At 45.4% G+C, this 24,240-nt stretch overlaps 1 protein-coding gene across 6 annotated transcripts in view; it reads left to right on the forward strand.

Annotated features, from left to right (window-relative positions):
• Positions 1 to 24,240, forward strand: part of FER1L6 (fer-1 like family member 6) — a 213,824-nt gene that overhangs the window by 92,296 nt on the left and 97,288 nt on the right. For all 6 annotated transcript variants that reach the window (XM_023648929.2, XM_023648930.2, XM_070222469.1 and 3 more), the window contains 9 exons: positions 4,801 to 4,886; positions 10,280 to 10,400; positions 13,135 to 13,189; positions 13,286 to 13,417; positions 16,441 to 16,503; positions 20,071 to 20,149; positions 21,402 to 21,558; positions 22,172 to 22,358; positions 23,358 to 23,550. In XM_023648929.2, the coding sequence (XP_023504697.2) occupies positions 4,808 to 4,886; positions 10,280 to 10,400; positions 13,135 to 13,189; positions 13,286 to 13,417; positions 16,441 to 16,503; positions 20,071 to 20,149; positions 21,402 to 21,558; positions 22,172 to 22,358; positions 23,358 to 23,550 (1,066 nt within the window). In that variant the 5' untranslated portion in view covers positions 4,801 to 4,807. The remainder of the gene's footprint in view (positions 1 to 4,800; positions 4,887 to 10,279; positions 10,401 to 13,134; positions 13,190 to 13,285; positions 13,418 to 16,440; positions 16,504 to 20,070; positions 20,150 to 21,401; positions 21,559 to 22,171; positions 22,359 to 23,357; positions 23,551 to 24,240) is intronic.

The following is a 24,240-nucleotide window of genomic DNA, read 5'->3' on the forward strand; positions in this document are numbered from 1 at the left end:
AAATTGCATTGTTCCTTTTAGTTAAAAAATTATCTTTTGCATTTCCTTTAAAAAAACGTAAACCTTCTGTCTGAGAGGACAGCTCACTGGCACTGATTTCTTAACCACAGGGGTTTGGAACCCTGCTGCATGTTGGAATCACCTGGGAAACTTCAAAAACTACTGAGCCTTGGTCCCCCTGCTGAGCAATGAAATCAAACTCGCTGGGTGGGATCCAGACACAGTGTGGGGGACAGTTTTAGAAAGCTCCTCTGTATGAATCTCATGTGCAGCGAAAATTGAGCATCATTGCCCTAGAGAAATAGGATATCGAACAGGTAAGTTGTGATAGGAAGATCACAGGGAGAGAGGAAGAAAAGTTTCGGCGTCTTGACGAGGCCGGATGTCGCATGGGTTTATATTTTAACGCTCTTCTGTCGAAACCCACTTTATAGCTGTTTCTATGTTTGGTGGTTTGATGTTAATGAACATATCCCAGTCTTAGAAGTAAGATGAGTACACAGATGGGATATTCCCAAGAAGGTATTTCCCAGCAGGCAACTGGGAATTTAACGAAGGCTCTTTGGATAAAGACGGTGGCAAAGCTTCATTTTGTTTTGTTTTTGAGATAGACCTGATTACATGAAATTCATTCTTTGGATAAAGGAATTTTTTGAAATATATAGCTCTAAAAAATATATTTTTTTAGAGTTTATGAAAGTTTTCATATAAATAAATTCACAAATCAGTTAAAATTGTTGTTTTTTTTCCATACTGGGTGTTATGACTTTGGGTCTGGAGGGTGAGATGCACAGGTAATCTGCAGCCTGTGTCCTTTGGGTGGGGAAGAGAGCAGCAGGAGCCAGGACTGGTCACACCCATTGACACAATTAACTGTGTTTGGCCGCTTGACCTGTGGTGCTTCCATTCCTCACTGAAGGTAGAAAAGGTGATTCCAGAAGGGGAATCTGGTGACACAAGTGGACAACCACATGGAGACCCTGGTTGCGAGCCACTTCCTAATTCTGGCTCCACTGAGCCATGGACATGACATAAAATTAGCTATTTGTAGAGATCTTAACAGTTCAGCATGAGGGCTCTGTGAGGTCATATATACAACACTGTAGTGAGAAGAGCAGAGTTAACCTGATTGACACTTCCTGAGGAAGAGGAGCCTGGAGCTCAGAGGCATCCCATTGCCAGCCCCAGTGACATAGTTAGAAAGCGGTATAGATGAGTCCCAGGCTCCAGCTGTCCAGCTCCTCTTTCTGTGTGCCAGGCTGGCTGCTTCCCTGGCAGGGTGGGCCCTGTGGTTCAACAGGGATTGACATCACATGGAACAGAGATGCTGAAGCGAGTCTAACACGTGCACTCTTCACCATTCTTATTGTTTGGATACAGATATCGGAGTCATGGTAGCTTTCACCCTGAGGAGACCAGGTTGGTATGGAGGTCCTTGTGTGTCTCTTGACTTATCTTGGGGTAGCCCTGGGAGGAAACTCTATGGATCCTAAACCAAAGAACCCCATCCTTTTTGTATGGTGGGAGGGTCCCATACTGGAATCCTTGGCAAACTGGGCAGGCCGTGAGATGGCAACCACCTTGGAGACTTACCAGGTAAGTCTTCCTGATTCGCTGGCTGATCTCAATATATTGGCTGGAAACCCTGACAACCTCGGGTTTGTAAAAATGGGTAATAACAGCATCTGCCTCATGGGATGTTGTGGGGATACTAGGAGATAATGAGTGTAAAATGGTGTTCCTGGCACATAGTGAGTGTCAATACATGTTTAAAAAACTTTCAGCTCACTCAGGGGAATATTTTAGCACATTTCCTTGTCATCAATGTTGTAAGAATTTGGAGCATGCTCTACACATTAAAAGCATTGTTTCCTATTTTAACGTCACCCTGTCAATTGGGTAGCAAATGTCCTTGTGTCACGTGTGAATGAAACGCACTCATCTGGGTTGAGCATCCAGCCTCCAATGCTAGAGCTAACAAGTGGGTTCAAGCAGGTCCCTGAGCTGAGTCCTGTGTCACAATTCACTCTGTCCTGCGCAGTCTGCCAGTGACACCGTGGTTCTGGGCTGGCAAGGTATGTCTTCTCTCTATGGCAAATGGCACAGGGCTGAGGAGGAGAAATCAATTTTCATCAAGGAGGCTTTTCATGCTGAGAGTCATGCTGGGAGTGCCCTTGACTGACTCAGGGTTTCAGGCAAACAACTTTGTGTGTTTGTGAAACAAACATCAACCCATCCAAGAGAGCGGAGCTGGTTGTAAATCCTTTGGACATTACCAGAAGGTCTCTTTGGCGTTTTCTGTAGAGGGGTCTGAGCTGTGCCTACACCTGGGCTTCCCAGTGCTGGTTCTTCCCCAAGTCCATTAAAAATCTCTAAAAGTGGTTGTGGATGTCAGTATCTTTTGGACTTCCTTAGGTGCCTCTAACAGAGAGCAGGGCCAAGAGCCCTTGGTTTCAGAGGAGCGGGGGTGTCTGTCTCTGAGAGGTGGGACATCGCTCTCTCTTCCCCTGCCCGTGGCAGCAACTTTGGGCATGCCCCAGTGCCTTGGTCACCAGCTGCCTTATGGGAGATTCGGAAAGCTGAGGCTGTCGGCGATGAGGATGTTAGTTCCTAAAGGAAACTTACATCTCCCTCTGGTAGATACTATCATTTATTAGTAGCAGCTTCCTATTTGCTGATGCAAGTAACTCAGCCTTTTCAAGTAGTCTGCAGAGGCCATTGGCCAAGTTCCTAGAACACCAGATCCTACCTCCATGAAACGATCATGGCAGTGGGCCCTTGGGGACCACAATGGCAATTTAGGATTTGGAAAGTACTGGCCTCGGACCTTCTGCTTTGTAGCTCTCCTTTGAAAGCAGGATAGCAAGAATTATTTTTGGAAGTTTCCCTTAAGCTTTCAGACAAGGGGAATTTTAATAATGTTAGACAAAGGGAATCCCCTTTGTGTATATTCTCCTGAGATTCCTGGGAGACTAAGAATGGTGTTCTTATCCCAGGGCCGTGGCAAATCAAAAGGGAGAAAGATGCTATCTCTGAGAAGGGTACTTTTTTAGTACTTTCTATACACCAGGCACTGTCCTCAGTGCTTTGCTGACTTCACCTCATTTTATTCTCACAAAAATCCTGTAACGTAGGTACTTTATTGTTATCTCTATTATACCCACGGGGAAATTGAGGCTCAGAGAGGTACTGTGGCTTGTCCAATCCATCCATGTCTGGCTGGTTCCAGAGCCCATTCTTTCCATTCTACTGTCTCTCAGGGTCTCAAAGGACCTCTGAGGTCCCCTAGGCCAGTCCCCCACTTCTGATGTTTGTCCTCTCTACAACATCCTTTACCAGTGGTCCTCAGGCCTCTGCTTGCACACCTCCAAGAACAGGGAACTCATCCCCACCCAATGCAGTCCATTTCACCGTTCAGACAGCACCAGTGTGGGGGGATCTTTAGCTCCTCACGTGGATCAAGGCAGGACATAAACAGAATAAACAAACAAAAAATAAGGAAATTGAGCATACATCTGTCTCCTAGTAGCTTCCACTCATTGGTCCTAATCCTATCCCTTAGAATAATAACAACTAATGTTTATTGAGCAACTAGTTGGTTCCAGATGCTTGCTAAATGCTTTGCATTTGTTATCTCATTTTACACATGAGGACCCTGAAGTTGAGAGAGTGACCTGTTCAAGGTCACAAAGATGGTGCTGGGATCAGGACCCAGGCAGTCTGACGGTGGAGTCACTGATCTTAGCCACTGTACTCCACACCCTCCCAAGTCTTCAATATGAAAGCAAATGGAAAACTTCGATGGTTCCGCCTCTTTCCTCGCGTTGCTCCAGGACCGCAGAACGTTCGCTGAGAAAGTTTGAGTCTTTCTTGCTCTTTCCTCCCTTCTCCTCCGTTCCTTCCTGGTTCCTCCTCCTGCTTCCCCTAAGGGCCACCCCACCAGGCTGTCTGACTCAGGCCAGGACTTTGAACTGTGCCCTTCTGTCCTTCCACACAGAGCCAGGTGCTCTTCAGTCCCTCAATCCAGAAAGGGATTCTCTCGGGAGCAGTGTCTGGAATGCTCAGCTAGGGATGGCAGACTGAGGCCCTTTCCTGGGATGAGAAGGAGGCCCCCAAATGACTTCCTGCTCATGGCTAATAATAGCAATAATAATAGCAGCTGACGTTTGGGGCTCATACCATGTGTCAGGGACCTCAATAAGTCCCAGGGCCTCTTGCCCTTGGAAATGGTCTGGGAGCCTGGCTCTGGAGAGGGTGAACATTCTGCTCAGGGGAACGGGCAGTCTCAGGCTGACCAGTGGTTAGATCCTGGGCTCTGAGTTCAGACAGACCCATGTCCAGTGGATGCTCTGATGCTCAGAGCTGTGTGCTCTTAGAGGCATTACCTACCCTCTCTGGGCCTTGGCTCCTCCTCTGTAAGAAGGGTAAGAGAGGAAGCTGTGATGATTAAATGGTGTCATTCATTTTGGGTGCCTGGCACGGGTGAGTGAGGAGAAAGGGAGAAATCCTAGCTAGAGCTGTTAGTGTTTGCATCACGCCTCGTTTAAGCGCAGCTCTAGGTGGACCTCATGATTTCTGTTCTGGTGCGGTTTCCATGATTTCTGCAAAAGTAGAGCTGTCTGGAGAGCTCATTGGTTCATCCTGACGCTCGTCTTTTGACCGCCATCCTGGGAGGATGAGGAGGCTGGTTGGCTTCCAGGAGAACTCAGTGTGCGCGTGTGTGTGGGTTTATTTTCTCCTAACACGTCTGCCTGACTCAGAGTTACTATGACTGTGTTGTTTATTTTTTCTCCTTTTCAGAAAGGGGATGTTTGGGCTGAAGCTAAAGAAGAAGAAGAAGAATAAAGCAGAGAAGGGGTTGGTGCTAGCCAACAAGGCTGCCCAAGGTGAGGCTTTTGGTGGGGAGCTGACTGCTATGCTGGGGCCTGTGGCCCTCACAGAGTGGACCCCTCCTTGGATGAGAATGGGGTTCACTCTCCATAGGGATGAGGTGGGAAATGTGCTGCCTGCTGAGTCTTCAGACCCCGCTGATCACAGATGTGGACCCAGGGCTGTCTGCCTCAGCCCCACTGCTCATCTGGTCATCGTGCCAAACAGGGACGTGGTGAACACCTGCCAAGCTATAGAAGGGGACCCCAGAAGGAGGCACTGACAGGGTTCAAGCTCCCATTTCTGTTCTAATTTGCTCTGTGGCCCAGGAGAAGTCACTTGGTAGCTCCGAGTCTCAGTTTCTCCCTTTGTCAAATGGGTGCGATGTGGATTGCTGGGCTGACCTCACACGGCCAGGGGGAGGATCACGTGAGGTTTTGAAAGTAAGAGTGAGGACAGCAGCTGCTCTGAGGGAGGCTCTGCATGTAGTGTCTCATTTACCCCCTCCGTCATCTTCCCGGTAGGTATTGTCATCCCAGCTTTACAAATGAGGTTACAGAGATGCAGAGAGTCAGTAAAGTGAGCGAAGGACCAGCTGCAGAATTTGCAGGGCCCAGTGAGAAAGAAAAATGCAAAGCCATCGTTAGGAAACCATTAAGAATTTCTGATGGTGACAGTGGAGCATTAAGCCAGGTGCCATGAGGTCCTTCTGATCCCAGGACCTTGTGTGTCTGCACAGACTCATGCAGCCGGCCCTAAGTGTGGGAGGCATAGAGCCAGGAAGCAACAGCGTTGGGATGTTAATCCAGGCTGGCTGACTTTCTGCCCTTAGAATGGGCTACTTCCTTCTCCAAAAGAGCAAAGCCTCGAGTTACCATGTGAATTGTGCCAGTGGAGGCCAGGCCCGGCATTAGGTAGACACTCATGTTTGTTGAATCAAATAGGATCAACTGTTTGCAATGGACGGGTCTAGGGTGGTCGCCTGGAGACTTCTGCTGGGTGGTCCTAACAACAACCAGTTCAAGGCTGACTTTCCGGACCATTTATAAACCAAAACGGCGCCATAGGTCTGCTTTAATGTCACCCATCTTGTCTCCTTGGGTTGCGGGGGGAGGGCACTCCTTCACTGCAGGTGTCCTGTAGCCTTATGTCCCCCCTAACTCCACTTCTTGCCCACAGGTAAAACCTAATTTAGAATAGAAAATTATGGAAACTCATTCATATTGAAGTGCTGATAATAGTGATTAAGAGTTAACCTTGGATGGGATGGGAGAGGCATTCCATTTTAAGTGGGGACGAGGCTTAAACCTTAATGGAAGTATTGTCTATTCAGTCGAATTGGAGGTATCAGAGAGTGGGTAGAAAAGGCTTTGGGGTCTTTCCTGGTGTCCTTCACCCTGCAGTAGGTCCTGGGGACACAAGATTGAACAAGACACAATCCCTTCCCTCAAGGATCTTATGAAAAATAATAATATTTCTGCCACATTTAATAAGCTCCTGCTGCTTTCTACTTGACATACATCATTCATGACTCAGAAATGAAGACTCCTTTGCCTCTGTTTTACAATAGAGGTTCAGAGAGGGTGAGTGGCTTGCCCAAAGTCACACAGCTAATAAGTGGAGAAGCTGGCTCCTGAGCCTAGGTCAGTCTTACCCCAGAGCCTGCCCTTTCCTACCCCATGAGTCAGCCTCCAGTTAGGAGCCCTTATAGACTGTGCAGAGGAGGAAAGAACAAGCTGGTGGAGATTTAAGGCGGTCAACCACAAGAATTTCAGTGGAGCTGGCTCCCATGGCCCATTCTAATTATAGTCTTCAGCCCACAAAGCAAACAGGGAGGAGAGGAATCAGGACCCTCCTAGAAAGTAAACAGCGTCCATCCTGCTGGCCAGGGGCGAGCCCCTCAGGGGACTGGCAAAACAGAGTCTATAGAACTGAGTATACTTCGGTCTTTCCTTCTTGGCTTGGCTTGGGAAGTTAGGGCTTTTATGGATGAAATGTTTGAAGATTCTCAGTCTCTATCTCTTATATCTGTGTATTTTGAGGCATAGTAACTATGCTTTAATTTCTTAAAATTCCAATTACCCTAACCCATCCATTAATTATATACCCAACAACAGTTACTGAATACCTCTCATGATCATCCATTCATTCATTTACTCAACAAATAGTAATGGAATGTCCACTGAGTGTTGGGTCCCATGCTGGGTTGTGGGTATACAATGGTGGACATTGCATAATCTAGAGGGAGATCAGCCCTGTGCGGGATCCTTTCATTTACCCCTCCAGATCTATTCTCCACCCTTCTCCACGTGTTCTCTGTCCCAGGAGGCTGACCTCTATGGATGCTGACCCAGGTCCCTTCCCCAGTGGGACACCCCAGCAGGAGGTCTGAGGGAGGGAGGAGAGCGGGGCCAGGCTCCAGGTGGAGGTGTCCTTCAGCTGAAGGATGGTTGTGACTCCTTGTAGGGAAGCGAGCTGGACCCGACTTCCTCTCCTTCCAGGTTCTGGTAACTGCTCTTTCTTCTTATTTTGGGGGCCTCTGAGTGGTAACAGCTTGGCTGCTGTGAGCCCCAGATAGCTTCACAACCCTTTGGGATTTTTCTACACCCACACCTTTGTCAAAAGTCCTTAAATACTTCTGTTCCGGATGGGCCATCTGTTATCTACTGGGACCCTGAAGAGGTAACGGCATTACAAGTTGAGAAAAGTGCTATAAAGAAAGAGACAGTTGCTGAAATGGAGACCATTAGGGAAGCTTTTAGGGCAGTCGGAGAGGGGTCTTCTGGGGTGGTAACATTTAAGCTAAAACTTCAAGGAAGAGCGGAAGCCCACCAGAGGAGGGGCCAGGAGGGCAGCTCAGGTGGAGGGGTGCTTGTGAAGGAAAATTCCAAGCTGGAGAGAGTTTGTTTATTTAGGAGTAACTGAAATAGGCCTGAGTGACTAGAAAGCATTAAGTAGGGGGGTGACAGAGGGACAGGTGAGCCAAGAGGAGGAGAGGGAAGCCAGATAGAGCAGGGAGTTAGAGTCATGTGTGGACTTCAGACTTATTCTCACTGCAATGGAAAGCCATCAAGGGGTTTTAAGAGGAGAAACAACATGATCTGTTTTTTTTTTCTAAGAAGTTCACCCTGGATGCTCCTTGGTAAGTGGATTGGAGAGAACATAGTAGTAGCTCAATGAAGGAATGAATAGAATAAGCTTTAGCTGACTGCGTTTCTACCTCTGTGACGTAAACCCCTAGAGGGAGAGGTCCGCGTTTGGTTAATCCCTCCACCCTTAGCATCTATCCGAGCACAGTTTCGGGCATACGTAAAGAACCTAAGAACGTTCACCGGAAACCCGGATCTGTAACAGTTGCCCCTTATCCTTGAGGTCCTCGTAGTCAGGTAGGGGAGCAAGGCTTCATCTTATCTTGCTGCTTCGAGGGATGAGTCGGGCACTGGCATTCCTTCTGGTGGCTCTGCAGGCTGGTCTGTCTTTTATTTCCCGAGTGAGAGAAGAGTCAGAGCAGACTGCATTCGTTCAGTCATCCTTTCTGTAACTACCGAACACCTACTAAGGCCTGTGTCCATGAGCTCCGGTGACATTATGGGCTGTCTTCTGACTTGGTACTGTTTTGCTTGGTTTGCTGATTAAAATCAGAGAACCAAAATCTATCAAAGCTGGAAGATGTTTAGAGATGGTGAAATTGATAAGTTGAGTCCCATGGACCCCTGGGGTCCTGAGAAATGGCTTCAGGGGTCCCTGAAGAGGATGGCGGTGAGGCCCGGTGGGAGGCCCTCTGCCCCACATTCCGCCCCATGGCACATAGAACAGCTTGGTATAAATAGACGTGTGTTGCATATTGAGGTTCAGTATAAAATTATGCTTGTGAAAGGGTTATGCTGTTTTAAAATCACTTTTCTTGTCTAATCCTTTCATTTTATAGGCAAGGGAAAAAAATGCCAAGAAATTCTGAGTGATTCGCCCAAGTCACCCAGCTTGGAATCCGCACAGCTGAACTCCCGCCACGCACCTGGCAGGCACTGTGCTAGGGGTGTATCTACTTTGCTTAATTTCCTAACAGCCCTGTGGGGTAGATTCACTACCCTGCCTTGCTTTAGAAAGGAGGAAAACAAGGCTGAGAGAAGTTAAATAACTTGCCCCAAATCCAGGAGCTAGAAAGTGGCAGAGCTGGGATTCGAACCCCAACCTTTTGGATTCAAGCCTTAAACTACACCGTGCAGAGTCTCTTAGTATGTGAGAATGTTCCACCCACTCCTTGGTTTTGCCAAAAACCTGGTTAAGCAGTGGTTCTCAAGCTTTGCTACACGTCAGCATCACCTGGGGGATCAAAAGAACTTGACATCCGGGCAATATCCCAGATAAACTAAATCAGAATCCCTCGGGTTGGGGAGCGGAAGGCCTGAAGATCTGTTTACTATCCATTCATTGAACATTTCTAAACCCTTGCGTACTAGTTTCCTATGGCTGCTGTGACAAATTACCACAAACTGGGTGACTTGAAACAACCCACATTTATTCTCTCACAGTCCTGGAGGCCACAAGTCCACAATCAGCGTCACTGGACCAAAATCCAGATGTCGCAGGGCCCCACTCCTTCGGGAGAATCCATTTCCTGCCTCCTCCATCTTCTGGTGGCTGTGGCATTCCTTCGTCTGTGGCAGCATCAGTCCAGTCTCTGCCTCGTGGTCACATGGCATTCTTCTTTTCTCCCTCTGCCTCCCTCTTCTAAGGATACATGCGATTGCAATTAGGGCCCATCTGAATAATCAGGATAACCTCTTCGTCTCAAAACGCTTAATTTAATCACATCTGCAAAGGTCCTTTTTCCAAATAAGGTCACATTTACAGGTTCCAAGGAATAGGACCCATTATCTTTGGGGAATATTATTCAACCCAGGACTCTTCACTACTCAAAATTGGCCCTTAGGCAGAAGGAATGGCTTCATCTGGGAACTTGCTGTTGGAAATGCAGAATTTGGGGCTCCACCCCAGACTTACTGAATCAGAATCTCATTTTAACAACTTCCCAGGTATTCTTATGCACATTGAATTTTGATAATGAGGCTCAGAGAGCATAAAGTACTTGTCTAAAGTTCCATGGCGGCATGGTCATGCTTGAAAACTTGTCTTTAAATTCATAATCCTGTTTCCTTTCTATGGTACTGTGCATAGAAGCCTACTCTTCTTTGGAAATAGATAGAAGACACATAGTTTTTTAGAAAAATTAAGCTATGTGTCTGCCTTTTCTGCCAATAAGACGTTAAGTTTCATACTGGCAAGGACTGTCTTAAAGTCGCCTTGTACCCCTTACGGTGACTGGTACAGTGCTGGACACAGAGTGGGGGATCAGATCGCCACTATGTGTGATACTCAACAACATTTTCTTCCCTTTTTGCTTCTCTAGATGGTCAAAGTGAAGCAGAAGCGGCACAGGAGGGACCTTCTCACCAGGAAGGACCAGGAGGAGATTTGATTTTTGATGATGTGTCTCTCACTCCTGTCCCCTCAGCTCCTCCAAAGAGAAGGTACGGTGTTGATGCCAGCAGTCAAAACACATTTACCGAGCATCTCCCATGGGCCATGTGACCCTGCAGGCTCCAGGAGAACAGAGGAGAATAGCACCTACTCACTGTCTACAAGGAGCCAAAGGTCTAAGGCAGGAATACAGAATTCTGTGTTCCCCAGCTTTTCTGTCGTGGTGCTGGTCTCTTGATACTGCTCAGCCTTCAGTAGGCCAGGGTCCTGGTTCTTCCAGCTTCTAGTCTTAAATTCCCTGGGTTAGGGTCCTCCTGTCCCTCATAGTTCAAAAAGGACAGCAGCAACAGGAGACAGATCCAGGAGCTGTCCCTCACCCGCTCTTTAATTCATCAAGGTGCCAGGTGTCTTAGCTTTGTGTTTGCCCAAATGAGAAGGTGGTTATTATACTACCCAACAAAAAGTCAGAACAAACTGGCCTTCTGATGTCATTTGTTGTATCAGTTAGCTGTTGCTATATAACAAATAACTCCAAAACTCAGTGGCTTAATATAATAAGCATTTATTATTGCTCACGAATCTATGGATTAATTGGATGGTTTTACTGGCTCCAGATAGTCACAGATATATCCCTCGTGTGTATCACCAGCTCTGCTTATTTTAGTTTGAGCGTTGGCTGAGGGTAGGCTGGTCTAGGATTGCTTCAGCTGGGACCGCTGGGCCCTCCACCGCATGGTATCAGGTCATCCATCAGGCTAGTCGGAGCTTGTTTCAATGGGAGTGATGGCAAAGTTCCAAGAGAAAGAGCAGAAGTACACTCGATTTCTTGAGGCCCACACTTGGAATTGGCAAAAGTCATTTCTATTGCATTCTGTTGGCCAATGCAAGTCACAAGAGCAGCCCACATCAGAGTGAAAGGAGATTGCAAATTACAGGGCAAAGAGCACAGACACAAGGAAGTCAACAATTGGAGCTATCTATGCTTCCAGGCTACCATGTTTGTTTATGTCAATTTCTTACTCATGATAATTCTCCATGCCCATCCCTTCTTTTTCTGCTCAGAGTTGTTACTATCAATAAAGCAAATTAGTTGCTTCCCTGTGTGGCAGATTCTGAGTTGTTATTACTGGGCTGTGACAGGATGGCAGTGTATGTGTGTAAGGGGCAGAGGAGAGTGGGAGACAGATGGAAATCAGAGAAGGTGATAGCTCAGAGGTTGATGCTTAAAAGAAGACATGAAATTTGTATGCACGTATACACTGCAATATCTTCTTCCCCCTACACCACAACATGACAACCCCCCCCCCACACCCCCCCGCTCCCGCAAGCCCCTGAATAGGGATTTCAATTATGTTTTAATATTCTTTAAGGGATCACTTAAAGGATGTTATTTATTTATTTCACCAGGATAATAACATGGAACGGAGGAAGGCAGGAGAAAAAGTCAGGAGTAGTAGCCTTTTGCTTTCTCCTTGGTCAGTGCATTCTCCAACAGTTGAGATCCTACCCCCAGCTGATGCTCGATTCAGATCCGTCCTCTGCAGTGCAGTCTGTGTTGCTTACCCTCGCTCTAAGGAATTTCTCTCTTCTCTGAACTTCTGTCTCATTTTCTATGACACATTTTGTATTTACTATTTCTCTCTTTATGTGCTTTGGTCCTCCCTCCCTTGGATAGATTGCTGGCTCTGCAAATGCTGGGATGATGGCTTGTTCATCTTTGTTTTTCCTCTGAGACTAGCATAGATCTTTCACATAATAAATGATCAGCATGAATTTGCCATTTAATTAATGAACATACACCTTTTGCTATCTACCCTTTCCTACATGCATTATCTCCTTTAATCCTCAGAGCAACCCTATATGGTAGGAATTATGATTTCTACTTTCAGATGAGAAATTAAGGCTAATGTCACAAAATTGGGAAAAACAAATATTCTAATTCAGATCAGCCCAACTCCAAAGTCTTGAGGTTTTTACTAGTTTACTCTGGTCTCTGCTGGACTCAATTACAATCAGCAGAAATGGAATGAAGTCAAATGCAAGATGGTATTGTTAGGAGGCAAGAAAATAAAATTCAATAGGAACTCAAGCTCAGTTCGTTTCCCACCCGTTGCAGCTTCCATGACAACAGGGATTCTGCATCTCTTTCTACTATTATCCAGTCTCTAAATGGCCAGGTGTTGCACATCTGTCTTTAATTACTTATGACAGTCCAGATAAATGAAATCCTCTGGAAGGTGAAATCTCACCGAGATGGCATCTTGGCTGTTCCTTTCAATTTTCTCTTTTACCAATCCTTTCAAAAGCAATCACAAACCTCAGAATTGTTATATCTACCAGCAATGGCAAAGTGGTCCTGTGGGTAGGATCAGACGGGAGACGAGGAGATCCTTGTTTAGACCCAGTTCTGCCACTGACATGCTGGGGAATCTCAGTTTCTCATTCTGTAAAATGAAAAAATAAATAGTACTGATAATCATGCTCACAATAAGAGTTGACGTTTATTCTTGCCAGGCACTGGGTTAAAACTTTGTATGCATTATATCATTTAATTGTAGCAGTCACCTCATGTGCTATTCTTAGCTCCATTTTTAGGATGGGGAAACTGAGTCATAGGGAGGTTAAGTCCCTTGTCCATTTAACTCCCCCAGAGATGTAAAGAGAATATGTGATACAATATAAATAAAAGCACTTAGGAATACTTGGGAAAATATGATCATGGCTTATGGATCTAAAGTGTGTTCTAACTTGATGAAACAAATATGTTAAACTTTCTTTTAATAGATCAAAACTGTTGACTAAGATCCATGATGGGGAGATCAGATCCCAAAATTATCAAGTAAGTGATGGACTCTTCCTACCCAGCCTCCCCCAGTTCTTCTTGCGTGGATGAACAGCCAGGTCCAGAGTGCGTACACGCTGCTTTGTGTTGTAGATTGCCATCACCATCATCGAGGCCCGCCAGCTGGTGGGCGAGAACATTGACCCAGTCGTGACCATTGAGATCGGGGACGAGAAGAAGCAAAGTGCAGTGAAAGAAGGAACCAACAGCCCATTTTACAATGAAGTAAGTCACCAACAACCTCTCTCCCAACTCTCTCTTCACCACCGCTCTGCTGTATTCTTCAGCCAAATGGAAAAGCTGTGTCCCTTCGTGACAGCTTCCCATGGCTCATCTAAGCCCACAGCAAACCCTTTGAGGCTTCTTACAAACCGCCCCCTAAAATGATACCTTTTAACAAAAAGATGATGGAAAGGAGAGGCCAGGAACTCATCCTGATTTTACATTCATTGCTATGTTTTCAATAGACCCATTTTCTTATTTCCTATAAGCTCATCTTCATCTATTATGAGCCCTGGGTTTATATTCAATAAGTGTGTAGGTTAGTGAGGAGATGTGTGCTCTTTTGCACAGCAGAGACATTCAAAGTTTAATTACTAATTTTGAAATAGGCATGCTGTGTTGGAAAGTAAAACAGTTGTATTTTTCTAAGCAGTATAAAAATGGTAAAGAAGAACATCAAAGAGAGACATAAAACTTCTAAATGTACACACTACATTCTCTTTTTAAAATAAAAAGTTCACACAGTGTAAAAAAAAAAAAAACAGTAAAAGATACAAAGAGTATAAAATGATAGATGGTGAAAAATATGTGTCCCTCTGATCTTTGATCCCTAATTCCTTATTCTCCCTCCCTGGAGGCAGCCACCTCACCAGGCATTTGTGTACTCTTTCAGAGATAATCCAGGCAGGTGCAAGAATCCAAATAAACATGCAGCCAAATGATAGCATTCTACACACACATTCTATGCGTGCTGTCCCGGCCCTTGCTCTTTGGACAAAACAATGTATCTTGGAGATCAGTCTATATCAGGCCATATGGTTCAGTCTCATTTTCCCCTCATTGCTGTAGAATTTTCCATTGCATTGCTACACTGTAATTTAGTAAATCAACCTCTCATTGATGGATATTAAATTTCTTTTTAGCCTTTGGATACTATTTATAATATTTATATGTCATAACTGGGACAAAGCGTATATGCATTTAAAATTTTGATATCACCAAAATGCCCTCCCAAGAGGTAACAATTTATACTCCAATTAACGGTGTACAACAGTGCTTATTTTCCCATACACACTTAGACGCCATGAATTATCAAAAAAGGCAGTAAACTTTTAATTATTTTCCTAATGGGAGTGGTAATTGAAAAGGAAGGCAGAGGGAGCATGGATAATGAAATTAACCTGCAATACCCAAATCCCTCTTGAGCTGTTAACTCCTTTGTCTTCGTCCCTCCTGCATCTGAGCCTTTCACCATGAGTGCAAGTGGCAGATTTTTCCTTCCTGTTCCACTCCCCACCCCCATAACATCTTTTGGCATGGATGTGATGTGAAATGATGTTCAGGAAAATGCTTTAAAACTGCAAAGCTCTACAGATTTGTTAGTTGTTATAATTAGTATTTGCTTTATGCATTCAAGTCCTGGATCTAAACGACATTAAATTGGACCCAAGTGTAATTAGTAGGAAATCAAATAAAAACATAGAAGTTAAAGTAAAAACCTTTGTTACAGGTTTTGACTCTAATTTTCAAGCCCAAAGGTCACCAGAGGTTGAAGGAACCAGCTAGTAGGGATGGGGAACATTTCCCAGCTAGGAAAATGTTTTTGGGTTTGGAGATCTAGGGAACCTGGGTGAGGCAGTTGAGTTTGAAACATGTGAAACTCAGCAGAAGGCGATAGACATTGAAACTAATTTATTGATCCAATGGAACCCACAGCATCCTATCTATCAGAGAATCGAGAATTTCGTGTAAGTGAATTTTGCACATAAAAGAAATTCTAAACACCAAAACTCTTAAAAATTTTGCACATATATATGAAAAACTTCCTGAAATGTTATGGATATTTCCCTGTTCTCTTAAACAGAAGACACTTAACATAATGTAACCTTTCCTTGACACCTAAGGACTGCCATTTTGAAGGTCTCTTGTTATAGTATACGATGACATCTTTCAGTTTCCACATTTTGGTTTTCCTATTTTGCCCTCTAAACGCAGGCTGTAGAGGTCACGTCTCCCTTTCTTACTGCTATCGTGTTCATCTCTGACGTCTTTGTGTCGTTCCTCCACGCTGTAGCTCAAAAACAAAACAAAGAATCCGTGAAACAACCTCCTAGTCCTGCCTTCCATGTCCCCACCAGCCCCCAAAACACACAACCTGCAACAAAACACCACTCTAATTTTTGACATCTGAGGAGCATCCAACCTCACAGTGGGGAGTACTCCATAAAGTTCAGACGGTGAAACATCTGGTACTTGAACTCCTTGTGTGATAACTTCAGGAGAACTCGGCTTTGGTCCCAGGCCCAGCAATCACTAGCTGTATGACTCTAGGCATGTCTTTTAAATCCTTTAATCTTCAGCCTTCTTATCTGTAGAAAATAGAGACCAGTCTAGATAATTTCTTCAACTCTAAGATTCAATCACATTCTTAAAATTAGAAATCTCCCTGTCTGTAATTTCTTTTCATTCTCTGCCTAGTCAACCTTGGGAATTTCACAGGAATGTTTGAAACTGAAAAGTCCTGAGAAAATTAGATTTTAAACAAGTTCAGCCCAAATTAAAACCACATTGAGATATGATTTTCATCCATCCTTATATATAGGTAAAAAAAATTAAAAGAAATGACATTACCAAGGATTGGCAAGGATATGGAGAAATGGCTATTTTCATATGCTGCCAGTGGGAATGAGAAGTGACTTAGCCCTTTTAGAAAGAAATTTCATGCTATTTACTAAATATTTTCATTCTCATAAGCCATGATCCAACAATTCCATATCTCAAGTCCGTTTTAGAGGAAAATTCCCGTATATCCTGTGCAAAGATGTGGTTGGTGGCCTTTCTTTTGTATTTGAAAATAACTTCAATGACCTTAAATAGGGGACTGCCATTCAATTGATGGTATATTCATGCCGTTGGGGACCATGCAGCAATTGGTTAGAATATTACAGATCTACATCTACTCCAGAAATAGAATTTGTAGATATAAGCCTGGAATTTATGGTCAGAATGAACTCTATGTTTTACAGTACTTTGTCTTCGACTTCATTGGGCCCCAAGTGCATCTTTTTGACAAGATCATCAAAATCTCAGTAAGTATATCATTGGTGGTGAGAGTAGGGGGAGGTGGGAGGGTTTCTGGGCATTGGGAACTCTTTTTGACAGCTCAGCCTGCTTAGAGACAAGTAGATTCAGGAGGATGAGTGTGGGTTGGTGAGTTTGAAACCAAAAGGATAGAACTTGAAATCAGCATGCAGAGGAGTTTGGGAAGGAAAACCTTTTCAGGAAAATCTATGCTTCTTGGAAGCAAGTTACAAACTAGTATCAAGCCGTCATGAGTTGAATTGTGCAGCTTACTGATGTGAGAACCCGAAACATATGCTTCAAATGACATCTTAATGGATTGCCATTTTGAGTAGGTTTCTTTCTTTTTATGAAGCAAATATTACTGTTTCTCTCTTGGGGTGATATCCTCAGTAATGATAATTAATCACATCCCTTCCCCTGCTAGTTGGTGATAGATGGAGAAACAGGAAAAAGAATCAGTAAGGAACCAAACATATCAGTGATGCTGGATCAGAGAATGTGATGTGGAGCAAGTGCTTGCTATTTGGCTTCTTACTAGTTGCCTCTGAGTGTAGACCACAGGACCTGCCCATAGTGGGCTGGGTCTGCTGCATAGACCCTCCCTCAAGCCCTGCCAGGTGAATTCCTGCCTCCACAGGTCAAGTGTGAAGAGTAGAGACAGAGAGAGCTTCTTGGTCTGGCCAGGTGCCTTATCCAGGTTGGCCTGCCACATGGAGGCCAGGAGTGGGAAGGGAAAGTGCCGTGTTGAAGCTGTGCTAGTCCAGATGAGAGAAAGGCAGGCCAAATGGATCGTAACCCACTTCACACCACTCAGTCAAAGGACGGAGACCAGTGGATGACAGACTGCATCTCTGCCACCAGTCTGAGATATTGCTGCTTCTCCAGGGAGAGGGTGGCGAGGGTGTGCGTGCCTGGAGGAGGCAGAGGTCAGGAGCTGAAGGGGAAGGGCTCTCTGCCAAATAGTTCTGAAAGGGCAGTAGTCTTACTTATGTGCCAACGTAAGATGCCTGGAGAAGGAAAGCTTTTCCTAAACAGTGACATCAACTCTAATTAGAATTGCGAAGATGCGAAACTTGTCTTGGAGACATCCTTGCCTGTCCTTATCACCCACTCATCTCTATTATATACATTATATTATCTTATGTTAGTACGTGTTATTATGCTAGTACACATTATTATATTAGTACATATTATTATATTGGTACATATCATTACATTAGTACATATTATTATATTGATACACATTATTATATTGGTATATATTATATATAAGGCATAGGTAATAGTGCAATTATGATATTATCTTTCTCAGGGGCACTTGAAGAATGTGACCCTTGAAGAATGAAAAATCATCAAGAGCCAAACATTCTTCATGTTTGAATTCCAGGCATGATGACAGGTGGTGCAGCAGCTATTTTGGGACCTGGGGCATTGCCCAGGGCTTTGGGACGTTGCACAGTTCGGGCAACCACCTGTTTGGGCGATAGGCTTTAGGGCAGGCTCTTAGGACCACGCAGATTGCAGACACACAGTCAACAGCTAGACTTTTATACTGTATCATAGACAAGGGTCCTGACTCTCTGTGGAGCGAGTGGATTTCTAGACAGAGGATCAAAGCTGCTGTTGCCTGTCTCTCATCCTCTAACTTGGAAGAAGAGAATACTTTGGGCTCCCTAAATGATCCTTAGGGACAGAGACGAAAGATTTTAAAGGGAAAATTCCTCTGGAGAGGGGAGCGTTTAATACAAATTTTCTGGCAGTCTGTGGACTAAAAGTCAGCACGCCCAGAATAAATTCAGCATGGGAGAAGAAGCGAGGAGTGTTGTAAGCACATGCTATGGAACAGCCAGACTGTGGCAGACCCTGGTGGTGTCAAAGACCATCTTCCCTTGACAGTGGCCCCAGGCATACAGGGCCACCAGCACTGTGTGTGTGAGATGCCCCAGAGTTCCTGTAATCTAGTGCTTGACCACTCCAGGGTGGCCTGGTGCTCACACTGGGTGGATGGTTGGAGGAGGCCTCCTGTGTTATTTAAAGATCCATATGGGGCTCTTGCATCCCATTGTGCCCACAGAGACCCAGATGCTTTCAACCTGGGAAGAGAGCCAGAGTCAGGCTTGTGTTCTGGCTCCGGTCTTTGGGAAGCTGCATTAGCAACTGCAAGCATGCGGGGTGGGAGGGTTGAAGTGAGTTTTCTGCATGTGGCCTTAAATAAGTTCTCTACTCAAGCCAAGCTGTGCTGACTGCCCCTCAGTTCTCTAACTCCTCTGCAAAGTCTGGGCAAGGGAGAAAGAGTGGGAAGGGAGATGGGGAGGGCTGTCACTTCTTCATTTCTTGAAGTCCATTGAATTTATTGTTTCTTATTGCCTCTGCCAAAAGGAGCTGTTCAGAAGCTCCACGGTCTCCCATTCATCCATCATTCGCCTGGTCAATCATTCATTAGTTCACTGAATGTTGATTGAACCCCTAATATGAACAAGGCCTTGTGGTGGGTAGAAGAAAGTAGGAACCCATCCTTGAATCAAGAAACTCATGGAGTTTTATAGTTAGAAGGGAACTCAGAGGCATCTAGTCTAACTTCCAGCTGTTGCGGGAATCCCTCTCTGCCACCTCCGTGACGTGGGGCTCTCGGGCACCACTTGATTATTTCCAGTGATGCTTCTGGAAAAGCACATGCCATTGCTGGGCAGTTCTGTTGTGAAAATTGTCCTTACACTGGGCTGAAACCTCTCTTCTTGTAACTTGGGAACCACACGGGGAACCTACTCCCCCTTCTAGATGGTGGTGTTTCCAAGATTTGAAGACTCTTCAGTGACCATTGCCCTTCCTTGATTCCCTCCAGCTTCCTCTTTTCTGGGGTTCCAGGTTAAACTACTCTCCTGATTCTTCAGCAGTTTCTCACACAATGCAGCTCCTGCACCTGGCACCAGCTCTGTCACCTTCGTCAGAGCCTCCTCATCTTGACATCAGCATTGAAGTGTGCTGCTGTCACCAGCCAGGCACTCTGCTGACTTCTGATCAGACAAAATATTGAGGATGACCACCTCCCTTGTTCTGACTATTGTACGTGTCCAAAACCTCTCAAGGCAACACGTGATGAGTTCTCTGAGAAAGCTGCAAGCCAAGTGTTGTGGGAGTGCAGAGGAGAAAGGGAACACCTTCAGTTGCAGAGGATCATGGAGGGCTGCTGGAGGAGGTGACAATGGCACTAGGCATCAAACAATGGGTAGAGTTTCAACAGGCAGAGATGAGTGTTGAAGGGTGGGCTGCACTAGAGTTCATTTTGGCGGAAAAAACCCCCACCCTTTCAGGTGGTGACATTTGTTCAGTGTCCTTCAGTAGAGGATTAGCTGAGACCCTGCGGTAGGAAGAGGTACAGGTGAGATCCTCCTGGACGACCTCTGAGCCAGCCCTGAGGTTCCAGGACCAAACGTCACTGTGGTTCAGAAGAGAATGAAAGCCAGACAAGAGTCAAGACCTAAAATCCTCTTTGAGATGTTGTGAACCCACTTAACAGATATATCCTCCAAAAACTCCAGTGCTGCTGGACTCACTGCCTCCTTTCTCCTCAGGTCCTTCACCACAAGCTGATAGGGAGTGTACTGATTGGCTCCTTCAAAGTAGACCTGGGGACCGTGTACAATCAACCTGGTAAGAAAGCATCGCCTCCCGGTATCTCTCACTTACTCATCTCCACTTTGCCACACCTGGAGGTCCAGCTTGTTTATGCACTCATCCATTTCACCCTCCTTTCAATGACCTTGAGCACCAATTGCACGAAGTTGAGCAAGACATGACTCTTCTCCTCAAAGTTTACAATCTACTGTTAAAATTATCTTATATTTCCATACTTCTGAGCAGTTTTTTTTTTTTCCTTACAAATTCTGTCTAATTTAGTGCTGTGAGACCCAAGCAAGAAAGATGGAAGAGTATAGAAGTTAAGCATGTGGACTCTGGAGCCAGAGAGCCAGGTTCAAATTCCCATGTGCTCTTTCCTAGTTGTGCAACCTTGGGTGAATGATTGGACTTCTCTGTGCCTCCGTTTCCTCATCTTTCAAAATGGGGATAAAGTAGTACGTCCTTCATAGGGTTGTTGGAGGATTAAGTTAATAAACATACATAAAGTGCTTAGGACAAAACTCAGCACAGAATAATGACTGTGGCATGCCATAAATGGATTTACTATAATAATTATTATTATCCCTGCTTTATAAGGAAGTGAAACTTAGAGAAGCTAGATTAAGAGCTAATAAGCAACAGAGCCAGCAACATAGATCTTCTCATGAAAGTCCCCTTGTCTTCAGCAGTGATTCCAAATCACATGACCCCAGCGGGGCCAGGCAGTGGGCATAACTGAGGGCAGTGGGCTGAGTTTAATACACTAAGGGGTGTTGGAGGCTGTGGGGAACCGGAGGGTTCACAACCCATATGGAAGGAGTGGTGTCTACTCAGCCCCTTTACCACCTGCTGTTGTGTGGAAATGTGCACTGTGTATTGCCAGATCTAACAAACATTTTTTAAGATAAGCCAGAAGTCTAGATTTTGAAGTTTGGACTCACAGTGAGGGCCAAACAAAAAGATCCACGAGCCACATTTACAGCCAGTGAAATATGTCCATTAACGTCCTCTGATCTGGTCAAAGCTAGATCCCGCCTATGCGATTTCCACTAGGTTGAAGGCTTCCCCAATACCTGTGGCAGGTTGGAGAAAAGATGACGTGGGTGGGAAGCAATGGAGAGGAGGGAAAGAAGGAGAGGGAGGCAACAGGAGACTTGGAAATAACTGCCATGAGCTACTCTTTCTTAGGGAGTAGAGTTTGGGAGGCCTTGGGTGTGGCGAGAACTGGGTGGAGCTGCTGGGTCCGTCTGTGCAGGATTTCTGAGCTGTCAGGATGCTTTTACAGGTCATCAGTTCTGCGACAAGTGGGCCCTGCTCACAGACCCTGGCGACATCACGACCGGCACAAAGGGGTACCTGAAGTGTGACATCAGCGTGACTGGGAAAGGCGATGTCTTAAAGACCAACCCCAAAATCTCTGATGCTGAGGAGCAAATAGAAAAGTGAGACAGGTCCATCCAGGGCCATTCAATGGAAATGACAGGTCCCAATCTCCCTGTCTCTTTCCCCTTCCTCTATCCCTTTCCTTTTGGGTACATGAGAACAGCCAAGATCATGGCTTGTTCACTTGGGATTCTGCTCTATTGGAGGCACCAAGATGTTTCTTATCAAAGGCATGACTATCCTTTGGGAAGTCAGCTTCTAGGACAAGAACAGCCTGTCTTCCTGTAATAAGCCATAATAGATAAGCCGTTCCTGAGCTTATCTGATTTATCTGAATTTAGCTGATTTTTCTTTGAAGGAATTATAATTTCAACCACTGGGTTGTGAAAAGGGAAGACAATGCACCTCTCTTAAGGTGCAGAGTGAGAGACAGTGTTTTTCCTATAATTCCAGCACCTGAATGAGTTGGCATTCACTCTATTCATACCTTTTGCTGTCCTTAACATTAGGAACAAAGCTCATTTTAGCGACGAATCCTAATCTTTTTCAGATTTTTCTCTTATATCAGGATCCTTCTTTCTGCCTCTAAATTGTTTCTACCTTTTCTCTCTATTCTTTCAAGTGAGGGAGCCTTCTCATTTTTTGTTTTTGTTTCCCCACTCAAACCCCAAGGAACCTTTTGATCCCTCAAGGGTTTCCATCAGAGAGACCCTGGGCCAGATTCTATGTGAGACTCTACAAAGCGGAAGGGTTACCCAAGATGAACTCCAGCATCATGGCGAACGTCACCAAAGCATTTGTGGGTGACGGTAAGGACCTTGTGGATCCCTTCGTGGAGGTCTCCTTTGCTGGGCAAACGGTAAGGAACCATTATCACCAACACTGGCAGGTCTAGGCCAGACCCCTGATCTTTATCCAGGGTATTTTCAGTCCAATGAAATTAAGTTAAAGCCAAGATTAGGAAGTGCCTTGAGAGAGAAAGCTTGTCACGAAAGCCCCTGGATCATGTGATAAGAAAATAGTGGATGATCACCCACTCACTCTCTGTTGGAGATCACGGAGAGGAGCTTTGGGGGGGATCATGATTTAGGAGCCAGGCAGACAGGTTTCCTTCCTCACCTCTGGCCACTTCCCTGGCCTGTTTCCCAGTCCCCAGACCCTGCAGAATTGCCATCTCCCTCCCAATCTTCTCCACAGTTTCCCCAGGTAGTCCTGGTCCTACGTAAGTCTGGACATCTCTGTTCCCTACTGGAGCCACTGGAAGTACCAGGGCCTGGGCATGTGGTCAGAGCTTAATCTTGGTTGGCTGGACTTTGAAGCTCCAGCTGACACATTGTTGTCTCTGCACTTAAAATATATGCCTACCCTGACCCCTCCCATGGGCAGGGTGAGCGTTGAGGTGTTTTTGACTTGGACCACCTTGGTGGTCATATTGGATGACACCTCCATTTCATGACAAGGAAACTGAGGTCCCGCCTGGGGAAGTGATTTACACAAGGTCCTACTTTTATGAAACATGAACTCAGGGTCTAACTGTATCTGCTGCGTTTCTGGAGATGCATGGAACAGTTCCTGCCCGTAACGGGTGGTTGTTTCACTCCAAAGCCAGTATGCCGATGAGAACTTCCTGTGGGCAGGACTCGTGACTTACTCACATTTGTCCCTGATGTCGGGCACAGAGTAGGTCATCAGTAATGTTTGCTGGGTATAGCTGATTTTCATGAGTGTTGGGTGTACGAAGGTTCATTATTTTTAGCAACTTGCTTTATATTTCCAGCTGGTTTGAAGAGTTTTCTTTGGTTGGTCAAAGGCCTCTTTCATTTCCTTGCATGGCTCATATCCTCTGGCTGTGTTTTAGGGACGAACCACTGTGCAGAAGAACTGTGCCAATCCTGTGTGGCACGAACAGGTGGTCTTCAAGGAAATGTTCCCTCCGTTGTGTCGGAGGGTGAAAATCCAGGTGTGGGATGAAGGCAGCATGAATGATGTAGCGCTGGCAACCCATTTCATTGACCTGAAGAAAATCTCCAACGAACAGGATGGAGATAAAGGTACAGCCTCTGGCTTGGAAATAGGGTCTTGAAATGATTGATTTAGAGCTCTCATCTTTAAAACAAGAGGGTCGGAGCAGGCAATGTGTTAGGCACCTTCCATGTTCTGCGTGGTCTGTGGTCAGGGCAGTGGCGGGAGCAAAGCTCTGGACTCCAGGAGGCTCGGTCCTGGTCCCAGGTCTTCCACAAACATTGCTGTGTGTCCTTGAGGCAGTCACTCCCTCTTCCTGGGCTTTAGGTCTCTTAATTGAAAACCGTAGTTTAGATTAGCTCAGAGGTTGGCAAATTATAGTCCATGGGCCACATAGGACCTGCCACACATTTTTGTATGGTTCGCATGCTAAGAATGGTTATTACATGTTTAAATAGTCCAAAAACGTTGTGCCCCCAACTCACTCGTGGGAGCGCGAGAACATGAGTATGGCAGGAAGGTGCTTCTGACTGTGCGCTCAGAGAGCCGGGGAGGGAACAGAGAGCCCCAGCTAATCCACTGAGAAGGTTGAAAGAGCCTCCACCCAGTATGATGCTCTTTATTTGCAAAACCTGGGTTAGCAGGTGGTAATTCTCTAAATATCCCAGTAAACCCTCCCTCTCTTTAATCCCAAGGCAATCTTTCTCTGCGCTGCAAATTTGTGTTAATTGATGTATATATTTGTGTATATATGTGTGTGTGTGTGTCTCTGTGTGTGT

The sequence above is a fragment of the Equus caballus genome, chromosome 9, assembly GCF_041296265.1.
Source record: "Equus caballus isolate H_3958 breed thoroughbred chromosome 9, TB-T2T, whole genome shotgun sequence".
Classification (NCBI taxonomy): Eukaryota; Metazoa; Chordata; class Mammalia; order Perissodactyla; family Equidae; genus Equus; species Equus caballus.